We start from the raw sequence: 12,629 nt of genomic DNA on the forward strand, positions 1-12,629 counted from the left end.
ATATGATTGCCAATTTGACAACTCTCCACAGGAGACCAAAATGACACATGTACTTAGTCTTTTTGTTGTTGGAATGGACAAGTACCTGGTCACATCTACATGATTTTTTTTTTTTTTTTATTTGTATCCATCTGATGAGTGAAGCCTTTTTCACCTGAACTGATTTTTAAAGTTTGTTCTTATTTTGTACTGTAACACCACTGTCCCATGTTAGTGGGAGGTTTGGTATCACCCTAACATGTTTAACCCAGCCACATTCTGTATGTATGTGCCTGTCCTAATTCAGGAGCCTGTTATTCAGTCCTTAATGTGTTTTCTTTCGTATTTTGTACATTAAGTAGGCCGGGTTTTTTTATCGTGTGAATTGTTTTACATTTGTGATTTCAGAGCAAATTATATAGACTGTACAGTGACCTACATGTATAGCTGTTCATTTCTGTGTTAGTTGATCTCTTGTCTAATTTTTTACATTTGGATTGTTCTGAATTTTTTTTTATTTTAAATCTCTTTTCATCAAGTAGCTTTGATATATATATTTAAACAATGTATGACAAAAATAGACAAAGAAAAGTTTTGCAGTTGAGATCAAGTTCATTGAAAAAACAACAGAAAGTAAATTTAAAATCTTTCTTATGTATTCTTTGTATTATGTCATGTATTTTCAAAATGAAAGGAAACAAAACACTGTTATCTAAATACTACAAATGACATATTCAATTATTTGCATGACAACACAGGTTTAATTAGAAGATAATTAACAGACAGAACAATACAAATGAACCTTGCCTATATTACAACACAGTTTAAATTACAGACCTACAGCACAACATACATGATTAAAAGATTCCCTTTTGTCCAAAACTTTTATCATTTTTCAATCACACTTTTCTAATTCAGTGATTTTCAAAACTTAAAATTAGTCAAACTTATCAAAAATAGAATCCTTTACATGAAAGACCATAGGTCCAATAATCAGAACATTCTAGCTTTATTGAGTATACATTGTGTACTATTCAATTGAGAGTGATCTATAAAAAATCAAAACTTTTTACAATCATTTTTAACTTTTTTTATGGGAGCAACATTGTCACTCCAACAGTGCTTGAGAAAAAAAACAGTAAAAAAACCTTCAGGGTGTTAAGGGATAACAATCAGGGTGATAGTCCAGTCAAACTAAGATTTAACCTCAAACTAATTGCAACAGAAAATAATTTAGTTCTAAACTATAGCAGTATACCCTTTATATACATAGAAAAAAGTCCCACAAAATCTAACTTGAGGAAAACTCAAAATCAGCATTTTTAATTTCCTATGGAGATTAACATTGGAAAGGGAGATAACTCTTGCAAAAATGAGTCTTTTTTGGTCAGTTTTTGGTTGTTTTTCTTGAAATTTATGTAATGTATGGTACTTTGATGGGGTTATAAGTTTGTATTTGACTAAATTATATAATCTTCTGCTCATGAAATGTACACAACCGAAGTGTTATGGGTAGTTTTGTTTTTTTCATGCATTTTCATTAAAGAAGTTGCAAATTTGAAGCTTTTGTAACCATTTTGAAAAAATAATGTGAAAATTTGATATTGTTTATACCTGTATATTATATTTTTTCAGCAACTTACTTGTCTAAAGAAACTTTAAACCACAAAAAGAAGAATACATGCTTAATTATCTTTTATTAAATTTGAGATTCTTTACCTTGACATGTTGAAAAATTAAATAAATGGTCAACTAATGAATTACGAAATCTAGATTATAGCTTGATGAAGTATATGAAAACACCTTTCGAGTTGTTTGTTATACTCTAAAGACCGCTAAAAAATCAAGAATCAATACATTCTGATGAATAGTAGCGGTAAAGTTATAATTTTGTATCAATTTTTATTGATATTTCTGCCTTTTTTGCAAGAGTTATCTCCCTTTTCAATGCAAATCTCCATAGGAATTTTAAATGGTGATTTTGTTAGTCTTCTTCAAGTTAGATTTTATGGGACTTTTTTCTGTGTATATTTGGGATAGAATGCTAAAGATTAAAACTTAAAAATCTTCTGTTGCAATTACTTTCGGGTTAGGGTCAAATTTATGCTAGATTGACTGGACTATGAGTAGGGTTACAGAAAACACACACATACTTTTGTTTGACCTAAATTACATCCATATTTAATGACTTTATGTGCTCAAGTTTTAATTTATAGCATTATACCCCAAATATACACATAAAAAAATTCCATAAAATCTAACTTGTGGAAGACAAAAAAAATCACCATAAAATTCCTATGGAGATTTGCATTGAATAGGGAGATAACTCTTGCAAAAAAGGGAGAAATATCAATAAAAATTAATACAAAATTATAACTTTACCACTTCTTTTCATCAGAATGTATTGATTCTTGATTTTTTAGCGGTCTTTAGAGTATAACAAACAACTCTAAAGGTGTTTTCATATCTTTTATCAAGCTATAATCTAGATTTCGTAATTCATTAGTTGACCATTTATTGAATGTTTCAACATGTCAAGGTAAAGGATCTCAAGTTTAATAAAATTAATGAAGCATGTTTTCTTCTTTTTGTGGTTTAACATTTCTTTAGATAAGTAAGTTGCTGAAAAAATATAAAATACAGATATAAACCATATCAAATTTTCACATTATTTTTTCAAAATGGTCACAAAGTTTCAAATTAGCAATTTCTTTAATGAAAAATGACCCTAACACTTCCGATTTGTACATTCCATGAGCAGAAGATTATATGATTTAGTCAAATACAAACTTATAACCCCATCAATGTATTATACTTTACATAATTTTTAAGAAAAACAACAAAAAATTGACCAAAAAAGACTAATTTTTGCAAGAATTATCTCCCCTTCCAATGTTAATTTCCATTGAAAATAAAAAATGATGATTTTGAGTTTTCCTCAAGTAAGATTTTATGGGACTTTTTTCTGTGTATATAAAGGACATAATGCTATAGATGAGAACTTAAAACATTTTCTGTTGCAATTAGTTTGAGGTTAAATCTTAGTTTGACTGGACTACTAATCTGATGTTGTTTATGTTTTTGCATATTATTTGATTAAGGTGGTATCTAACACTACAGGGAGATAACTCTGTAAAGTCATCTAAACGTTTTAATTACGTTGTGTTGTAAAAGGAATATTAAACTTCTCAATGATCAAAATTGTAGTTTGTCAAACATATAACCAGTGTAATTTTTCTGACAAAACGGGTGGTTCAAAGTTTTTGAAATTTTTATATTTTTGTTAAAGGGTCAAAGTAAATACTTTGACAAAATTTAATGAAAATTAAACGAGCCAAATTAATTGTTTAATTTAATTTTAGTTAAAGTGTTGGGTACCACCTCAAACATCTGTTTCCACAATTACTGTTTATTCTTCTGTTTAAATAACCTTGTGTTGCACGATCAAAAACTTTAAACTGAAGCTGGGCATTTTGACGGATAAAGGGACTATCAAATGGATGTACAAAAGGAACTAAAATTTTAGACCATAGGCATAAATGGAGCATAAAAATATCCTATCAATACGGACGTCATGTTCTGATAATCATTTGGATTAAATTCTGAACAGCTTAAGTCTACATTGTCTACTGGACAGTGCAATTGTGTAACTTTTCTGATTATGATGGGAGTTGGGCAGTTCCTTTTCAATTTATAGTGATCTTTTAAAGCAATAAACCTGGGTATTTAGTGCTGTATGAGATATATGTAATTCAATTAAGCCATCTTGCATTGCTTAATTATGTTTACCCCCCAAAAAGTAATGCTTTATGTTAAGTGACATCAATATTGTTTTTATCTTCCAAGTTTTCTGTTTTTCCCCAGGTGTCGTTTAAAGGTCTTGATATCGTAAAGTTACTGCTGTCGTAATTTTACGACATTGATGTTTCTTACTGTGTATCTTAATTTTCGTCTCCTCCTCTTTTATTGGTTGTCTTTTGATACTTATATAAATAATGCCTCGTTTGTTTTGTTTGATTTTGCCTTTACTTCTCCCTTTGTCGTTTTTTGTTTGTATGTTTTTATGTTTTGTTCTTTTGTTTTTTTGGGGGGAGGGGGGAGGCCACTGAGTGCTACATGTAAATGTACTAAGCTGGTTCTCGGCTAACTCGGCGATATGAGTTGCAGCAGTGAAAGTGATTTCCAAATGGATAATTACTGTTGAAAAGATTGGTAGTGTACAGATTCCAAAAGGTATTTGCCGGGAAGAAAAAACTTCCGAAGTGACGTGATGGCCCGGCAACTTGATTGCACGCAAATTTTTTATTAAGGGCGTTAAATTATCACCTAAAGAATATTTATCCTTTAATCCGTTTGGTGTACTACAAACCTTCATAATAAGATCTTTAATTGGAGGCAGGGATATACCAAGATGGTCTGAAATATTAGTTGAGGCAAGGATTTGTATAGTTAGTCTGGGACCGTGACTTATCAGTATGAATCCCAAAACCTCACAGGTCTATTAAAGTACCTCCTTCAGTTAGCCTGACGATACAAAGTAGGATCATTCTAATGTTAGAAGATCCTTAGCCAAGATGTTATAATTTAATGATTGTTAACTATATTCAGCGGTTAAGGTCTTTGGAGATAACAGAGACATATATACACATGTATATATGTCTCTGGAGATAATCATAATTTTATTTTATAGATCTTCCATATCTGCATGCATTTCCAGTGGCGGAGTGCGGATAAAAACACTACTCGAAGTGATTTCTTGAAGTGTGCCAATCACCTTGCTATAACCCTAATCAAACAAGATAAAAGGTATGATAAAATGTCAGATGGACATATACAATTCATTAATCAAATAGCACATGCACATGCAGAGACATCATATATACATAATTTTTGCTCATCATATTGCTGATCTTTCATAGAAAATAAGATGTGATGATGAGTGCCAATGAGACAACTCTCCATCAAAGTCACAATTGTAAAAAAAAAAAACACCATGATATGTCAAAGTACGATCCTCGACACGGTGCCCTGTCAGAATTCGAAGTTCCGTGATGTATTGATTTAACTAAATGACCACTGCAGCATTACATGTGATATGTATTTCTTACGTAATTGATTCTATGTTCGCAAAAAAAGAGTTTGAATAAATGATACTTGAAGCAGTTTTAGCCCTTCATTTCACCTTGCATCTACACGGTTTCCCCCACAAGAACACTGAGAATAAATGCTGTAAATGTACTAGAGAGCCCTTTGACTTCCAAACCCACACATTTTTTTCGCGAAAAAATATGCGCAAAAAGAGTTTTACCGAAAAACTTGTTTCTTGCATGACATATTCTCGATCACTAGTTCACAATCTGAATGACATTTATATCTACTTTGCATGTATTTATATCTGATTGATAAAAATGTATCATACAGTACTAATAATGATATTCTGACAAAAATGTTAAGGGCATCCGGTACAGTTTATCGTGTTACTTGTTTAAGACATGCAGATGCACTTTAAATCCGACATGTACATACTTATATTATGTTTATTCATCACACCTTATGCATCTTATGCATATTTCCAAATTTATTTCCCCACAGCCTGGGGTGCTTGAAATCATGAACAATGATTTCTTAACTTCACACAAGTTTTATTTTTGTTTCTGCTGACCCTTGCCACTTTGTAATATTTCATATCAACTTTTTATGGAATTTAGTGTAAGGGTATGATATGAAGTCGTCTCTTTGGAACCGAAAATATTTTGAATAGCATGGTCCTCGTTGAGAGCTACATTTTATACTGAAGACCATTTGTCTTGAAAGCCAGAACTATAAAACGTTAAGAAGCAATAACAACAACAACACAAGAAAACAAAACAGCAGAGAAAACAAAACTTAAACGGTCTAAACAGAACTACAAAAAATGTTTTTGTGTGACTGTAAGCATGTAACGTTCAAAAAAGATATGTCTTTTAAGTATCCATTCATGCCCTTTCACGTATATATATATATATGAAGATCTATGAGTTCAAGATGATGGAAAAGTTGGAAATCTTTCGGAATTTACATTGGATTCATGACAACCTGATATGTATGCCTATTTCTAAAGACTTTGTTTATGTTCCATTTTCGAGCAGTAGAGGCTATTAACTTTTTTATCAAATTTATTTTGAAAATCTGTTACAGTAAATTATGAGAAAAAATGAAGAAAAAAGTAGTTTATGTTCATATCTTAAAAGCTCATTAACATGCATGTAATACGGTTTTATCGTATATTTCAGACATTTAATAATACTTAAGAGATTTAATTAAATACAGAAGTATTTTTATTCTGTCCATTTAAAGTCCCTACCTGTTTTAGCGGCATTTTTATATAATTTATTTTTTCCCTTCCATGAATATATATTCCTTCTTTTATTATCCAATAAACAATATATATACATATAAACACTTAAAAATCCACTACAATTGCGTCAACTTTTTTCTTCACATTTTTGAAACTTTCAGAAGACTTTTTTTAAATCCCAATGTAGTCAAAGTTCAAAAGTGAAATTTCACGCTAATAGCAGTTCATATGCAAATGAGTTGCTTAGGTGACTGTAAACAACATGGCGGTTGGGTTCGATGATCAGAGACCAAAACTTTCTACACACCTGTTAACACTTTGATCCAATAACGCTAATAAGTTGAAATACAAAAGACTTTTAATGTTATTTTGATCAAAATGCGACGATCAAAACAACAAAGATCAGGTGAATCGATCGATTGTGATAGATAATATATCCCCAAAACAAACAAAAAATATTTAATTTCAGAAGTCGTGTACAACGAATATTTAAGCACTTCATTTATATAACTTTTAAACAGCTACCATAAAATTGTATAGATTTGTCAGCTTTTTTCTTTATTTATTGCGTCGAAAAGGTCATTTGGACAAATAAATTTTCACCAAAAAATAACTTGATTTCTAAATTTGTTTAGTGTAGTAAGTCTGCTCTTTTGCGACTCAGTTATATGGGTACATATATGAGTGTGGTTTTTTTTAGTGTATCTTTTATTATTTTTAGTTTTGGATCTATTTTCTGGGACTATTAGTTATGTTGCGTAAAAAACTTTTGTTTCGAAATCTGATTTGTTATTTTGCCGATCTGTCGAATTTTTATGAAATTTAGCATGAAGATAAATATCGAAAATGTGAAAGTATGAAATTTACGTACTGTTTATATACTCTTCATAGGTAGATGAAAAATGTACAACACAAAAAGCGAAAGCGATGACTCTAATGATTTTCATGCTAGATTAAGGCGACAGTAATTTTCCGATATTAAAAATATTAATATAGTTAACTTTTATATATTTTTTGTATATTCATATGTATTTTTAAGGGTTCTTTGTCTAGCCAAATTTCATAAAACGGTCATTTATGTAATAGTTATCTCAAAGAAAGGATGAAAAGGCACATTGGTGAATTTATCGTGAAACTGATCACAATTTGCATGTGCGAACGATCCAAATAATAGTGAGAATGCACTGCCTTGTCTGCCTTATCAGGTTAAACTGGACGTTATATACCTTGACTAGTAAACTAGTTCCAGCGTTAATCTTGCTTATCATCTTCAATAGTTAGAACCAACATAAAAGCACAAGTTCTTGCTAAGTATAATTTTCAAGTTTTAAATGTGGAGTTACAAAAACGTATAGTTTTTTGTTCATACAAGAGATCGAACACTATTAGGATCCTCAAAATAACATGCACAGGCACTTATTTTATACAACTTTTTTTCGATAATAGAAGACTTTATTAGATGTTGAGAAAGTTTAGGGAAAATATACATGGAAATATTGATCAAAGGGACACCATTCAATTTAATATCGTTCTATATTTCTTTCAACGGTCATGCAGTTCAACAATGCTTCAATGCTTGCCCGGCTGGCTGGACACCTCAGAGAATAAGCAGCAAGTGTGATAAGCAAATTATCTATGATATTAAACGATGAGACATGTTTTGTGGGTCGCTCTCCAAACAATAAATCAAATTTTTCCATATAAATGACTTGCGAACTAAAGCTAGTGTGCATAGTCATCCCTTTTCATTGTTATTTGCAATAATGGATTCGACTTGAGGTAGTTAGCAAAAGTGTCCGCGAATAGACTTAAATATGGCTTAAAATGGAATTTTTAAGATGGCCAAATTCAGAAAAGTGTTCTGATGATATCTTCTTAGGTGAATTTGGTGAAGGAATCAGCTTGGTTCTTCACTTGTTAAAGTTTTGAGATAGAATGGATTACGTAAGATTAAACAATATATAATTCTTCTTTTTGATAATTTAGTAAATCTTTTTTAGAGATTTCTTTTGATCACACCTTTTAAGGTAACGGTGGGAATTCAAGTAAATAAATCTGTCTTCTTTTTAAAGCATTATAACATGTATGTAATTCGCCGTAGGAAAGGGATAAACTTAAAATTGTTTCTATTGTCCACTAAAATAACCCTGTACATTAAGTAATAATGAGTTTTTCCATTTATTGCTCTTGAAACTTAAATGAATTAATATATATGTCTATTATATAGTTCTCTGACATCTAAATAATTACAATTGACATATAGAAAGGGGAGAAATCGGTAAACTTCCTAACAAAATGCGTCCTTTTGTTCCACAACCTTTTTCTCCAATGATATACATTTGCACCACCTGTTAAATACAATAGCATATATTTTGCGCCGAAAATAAAACAAGATGTTGCCAATTAAAAAGAAAAATGATTTCCCTCTTTCTTTATCTTCCGAATAAGCTGTTTACACGGTCAATGTTTCCTTTTCTGAAACATGTCTACTTCTAGAAGGCACGTAATTAATTTAATCATTAGAAATGCTTGATATGTGTTATGTTTTATCTTACTCTGTTGTACTGGGTGTACTTACTAATATGATTATTTGACTAATTGTTTAAATGTAAAAATAGATTATGTTTTAACTGTACTGATGACGTTGACGATGAAAAACATGTTTTGTTAAACTATCCTGTATATTCAGATATTCGTAAAGTTATTTTTATTTAAACCATGCTAGTATTGTTGATGAGAATTTTTTTTACATATGTCTGATATTGAGAAATTTATATTTCTTTTTTCAAATGAAAAAATGGTATTTTATACTGCCAAAATCTGCTATGAAATTTTAATAAAGCGAAAATGTATTTTATATTCATGATAGTTGACTTAAGTTGTATTTATATTATAATTTAAGAAAAATTGTTTTATAGTCTCTCATAACTCTTTATAGAGTGGCTCTTGTTGTTAATTTGTGTTTTAAAAAGCTGTATATTTTATATGTAACAAGTGGTGAGACTTTAATAAAGTATTTGTCTTGTCTTGTCTTGTCTTGTAAATATATTTCAATGATGTAATTGTATATTTGTAATTTTCATATTCTATAAGCTGTATTGCTTACGAATAAAAGACTAATATTAAAATTACTGCTTCTGCATGTGAAGTCCCCAATTTAATATGTGTAGACTAGTAGCTTGTTACTTGACTATATTGTCAAAAACACAAACATCGAAGGATGGAATGAGTAAAACAGTTTATTGTACTGATTCTTGTGGCATGTCTCTGCCCCACTATTGGTACATCTTGTGGCAGCATATACAGAAACGAAGCACTGTCATCAATATGTGAGTAAAACATAATCAGCAAAGGCTTCTATTTTCTGCTCTTTTTGCATATCTTGTACTTAATCTTTAGCAAATCAATCAGTTTTCTTCTCTCTGTATATGGACTGCATTTTGAGTAATTTCTTTCCATATTTTCGTCTTCATAGTTCTCTCTTGATTTTTCATAGCTTTATCATTGACCAGTTAAACTTCTCAAAAACTATTAATGTAAAAAATAAATAATATTTTAAGACTTTTACAAATGGCTTATAATTATACATGTAAAAGATTTATAAAACGAAAAATGGGGTTTCATGGGCAAATTTGTTTAAGGCATTCAAATGGATAAAACCAGAGGATTTCGAAAATCTGACAAAAACTCCAAAACATGACAAGCAAACATCCTTAATGTGAAATGATTCACACATACGAAAATGTTTCGAATATCTTTATGGAAATCGTATTTTATTTATTTTCAAAGATTTTGTTGTGAGGCTAAATCCGAGTTTTTTATGCGGCATTTCGAATTACGCAAGAATGTGTAGGTTCTTGTGTCGGCTCTACCAGTCGACAATTTGTTTCACACCAGCAAGACCGAGAAGAACAATATAAGCCAAATATATTAAAAGTGACGAAACAGACAATATGATTAAACGGCACATAATGAATAACACCAGAGGGCTTTTAAAAAAAAAGTGTCTGATATTTTTTGTGTGGAAAAACATACTAGAACCAACTTCCAGATAAAGTTGTGCATGCAGATTAGGTAGAGGCATTTAAATGGCTCAACAGGAACATCGTCCATAAAAACGGTGCTCTTCGCCACCGTGTGTACAAGCCGAAATAGGATTCTACACGTACCAACACATATACAGATAAAGTGTATGAAAAAGGAAAAATATTTATTTTTGTTGTTGTTATGTTTAAAGAATTTTGTATTTTATTTTCATGTTTCAAACCAAGTTTTCTAAAAGGGTGCTTGCTTATATTTTCCTGATTGATGATTGATTGTTTGTTGGTTAGCGTCCAGTGGCAAATATTTCATGCATGTTCAGGACGAGCTTATATCATTCTATTATATCGTATAATATGTCTCTGAATTCACGGCACCACCAAAACCCTATTTCACGTTGTGGCACTATAGTCCTTATGTGGTATCTTTAAAGATAAAAGATAAAATAGAATATAATTATTTGCAACCTTTAATATCTCAATAACAAATGTATATAGTATAGCTAACAATGACAATAAAACGTCTATTAAAAACAAAGCACTGAAAGTTCTTTTATCACAGATTAATTAAAGCACTATTTGTAAAAACCAGCTGCACTGCAGTCCTAAAAATTCATAACTTTTCTGGCAAATCTTCGTTTTTCTCCAAAAGTCCATGACTTTGACTTGACCCTGAAATGTCGCAAATCTTCTGAGTGGTCAGAGTGAAGCATTGGTCGGTAGCTCACTGGATCACAACGTTTAGACTGTTGGAGTGGTCAGAGTGAAGCATTGGTCGGTAGCTCACTGGGTCACAACGTTTAGGCTGTTCGTTAAAGAATGACTTATAACCACCGTCAAGTAAATATACTTCAGGAAAGTTCAGTGATGGATAGTTTTCTTTGTTGAGTTCTCTGTCTTTGCTTCTCAGGAATCGTAACATTTTTGGACCTCTCTCTGAAGAAAACTCACAGTGAAAGATGATAATCTGTTTGTCTTTGGTTGGTTGCTGAAGCAGAGTTAAAATGGTCTCGTGCAAATACATATTCTCTGCTCCTCTGATATGCCCGCCTTCAAATTCATACGGGTATCGGCAGTCGATGATCTTGTAGTCACTGATTACGTCATCGTACTCTCCGTTTAAAACATCAGCAAGAGTCTGAGAAGTGATGCTTTTCAAATCAGCATGTTTTCCAGTGACAGTTGGTAAAGTATGTAATCTGCTACCATCGGCAATGAAGTCGTCGTTCTCTTCAAGTTTGGTTACCACAGCCTTTATATCTGAACAAACTTTTGAACGTTTTGAACATCTTGAGTTATCGTCGTCTTCATGCTGTCTCTTGGCAGATTTCGGAAAACTTGGTGTAAAATGGTCTTCCATACCGAGGCCAGAATCTTCGTCAACATCAGGAAAAATATTTCGTTTGCTGTTTGGAGTCATCACAGACATAAGGTTATTAGCCTTGACTGGGGGAGAATCAAAACTCAGAGAAGATGCAGATGCTGGAATGGTATCGAATTCATCATCTACTTGTATGCCGAATAATCTTCTTGAAAGCATATTTATAGTTGCTGAATTCTGACTGCTTAGTTTAACGATTTGAAAGTTTATAACTAAAATTTGAAGTATTATGAATTTTTATAGTAGCTATTTTAAATTGACAATAAGTAATAGCGGTCTCTAATTAGAAACTCGTGCTCATCTCGTTACTCAACCAATATAAGCAGTGTTCAACTCGTGGTCAAAGTTTCAAACATTTTGTTAATTATTGGCTTGATTGCCAATCATAGGATTTGTTAAATCTATAATATTTTTGTTGCTTAAAGGTGTACCGTTGATTGCCGCAACGACACAAAGTAATTAATGTACAGCAATTTGAAAAGTAATCACAAGATTTTTCAGATTTCAAGCAATGTAAGAAAATAAATGTTTTCACACAAAATAAAAGAGAAACAAATTGAATTAAAAAAAATACAGAAATAAAATAAATATCGAAAAAAAACAAATATCGAATAAAAATCGAAAAAACAAAAACAAATATAGAATAAATAAAAAAATAATACAGAAATAAAATAAATATTATTTTATTTATAAAAAAAAACAGACAAGGAAATGATGTTCACAAGCAGTGATGTGACATCATAATTATTTTCTCTGGTAAGATATAAGGATTTTGTCTTGGCTATAATTAAATATTACACCCCAGTCTGAAGACCAGTTGTGCAAAGATTTCAGATCCTCATTTAGTTATTCAGTTACAAAAACCACATCATTCCGACAATACAGTACAGTC

General features: G+C 31.0%; 2 protein-coding genes across 2 annotated transcripts in view; both read right to left on the reverse strand.

Moving 5' to 3' along the window:
* The window catches only part of LOC134716658 (dynein axonemal heavy chain 3-like), a 138,213-nt gene extending 131,531 nt beyond the window's left edge, over window positions 1-6,682 (reverse strand). Inside the window, exon 1 of the mRNA XM_063579667.1 lies at window positions 6,323-6,682. Coding sequence (XP_063435737.1) covers window positions 6,323-6,337 — 15 coding nt within the window. The 5' untranslated portion in view covers window positions 6,338-6,682. The remainder of the gene's footprint in view (window positions 1-6,322) is intronic.
* A 4,279-nt stretch (window positions 6,683-10,961) lies between these two features.
* On the reverse strand, window positions 10,962-11,920 carry LOC134682434 (M-phase inducer phosphatase-like). The gene is made up of 2 exons (XM_063541853.1): window positions 11,104-11,920; window positions 10,962-11,044 (listed from the first exon to the last, which is right to left on the reverse strand). Exons 1-2 carry the CDS (start codon window positions 11,894-11,896, stop codon window positions 10,962-10,964), a joined length of 876 nt encoding a protein of 291 aa, XP_063397923.1. The 5' UTR covers window positions 11,897-11,920.
* Window positions 11,921-12,629: the final 709 nt, after the last annotated feature.

The sequence above is a fragment of the Mytilus trossulus genome, chromosome 1 (genome assembly GCF_036588685.1).
Source record: "Mytilus trossulus isolate FHL-02 chromosome 1, PNRI_Mtr1.1.1.hap1, whole genome shotgun sequence".
In the NCBI taxonomy this organism is placed as follows: Eukaryota; Metazoa; Mollusca; class Bivalvia; order Mytilida; family Mytilidae; genus Mytilus; species Mytilus trossulus.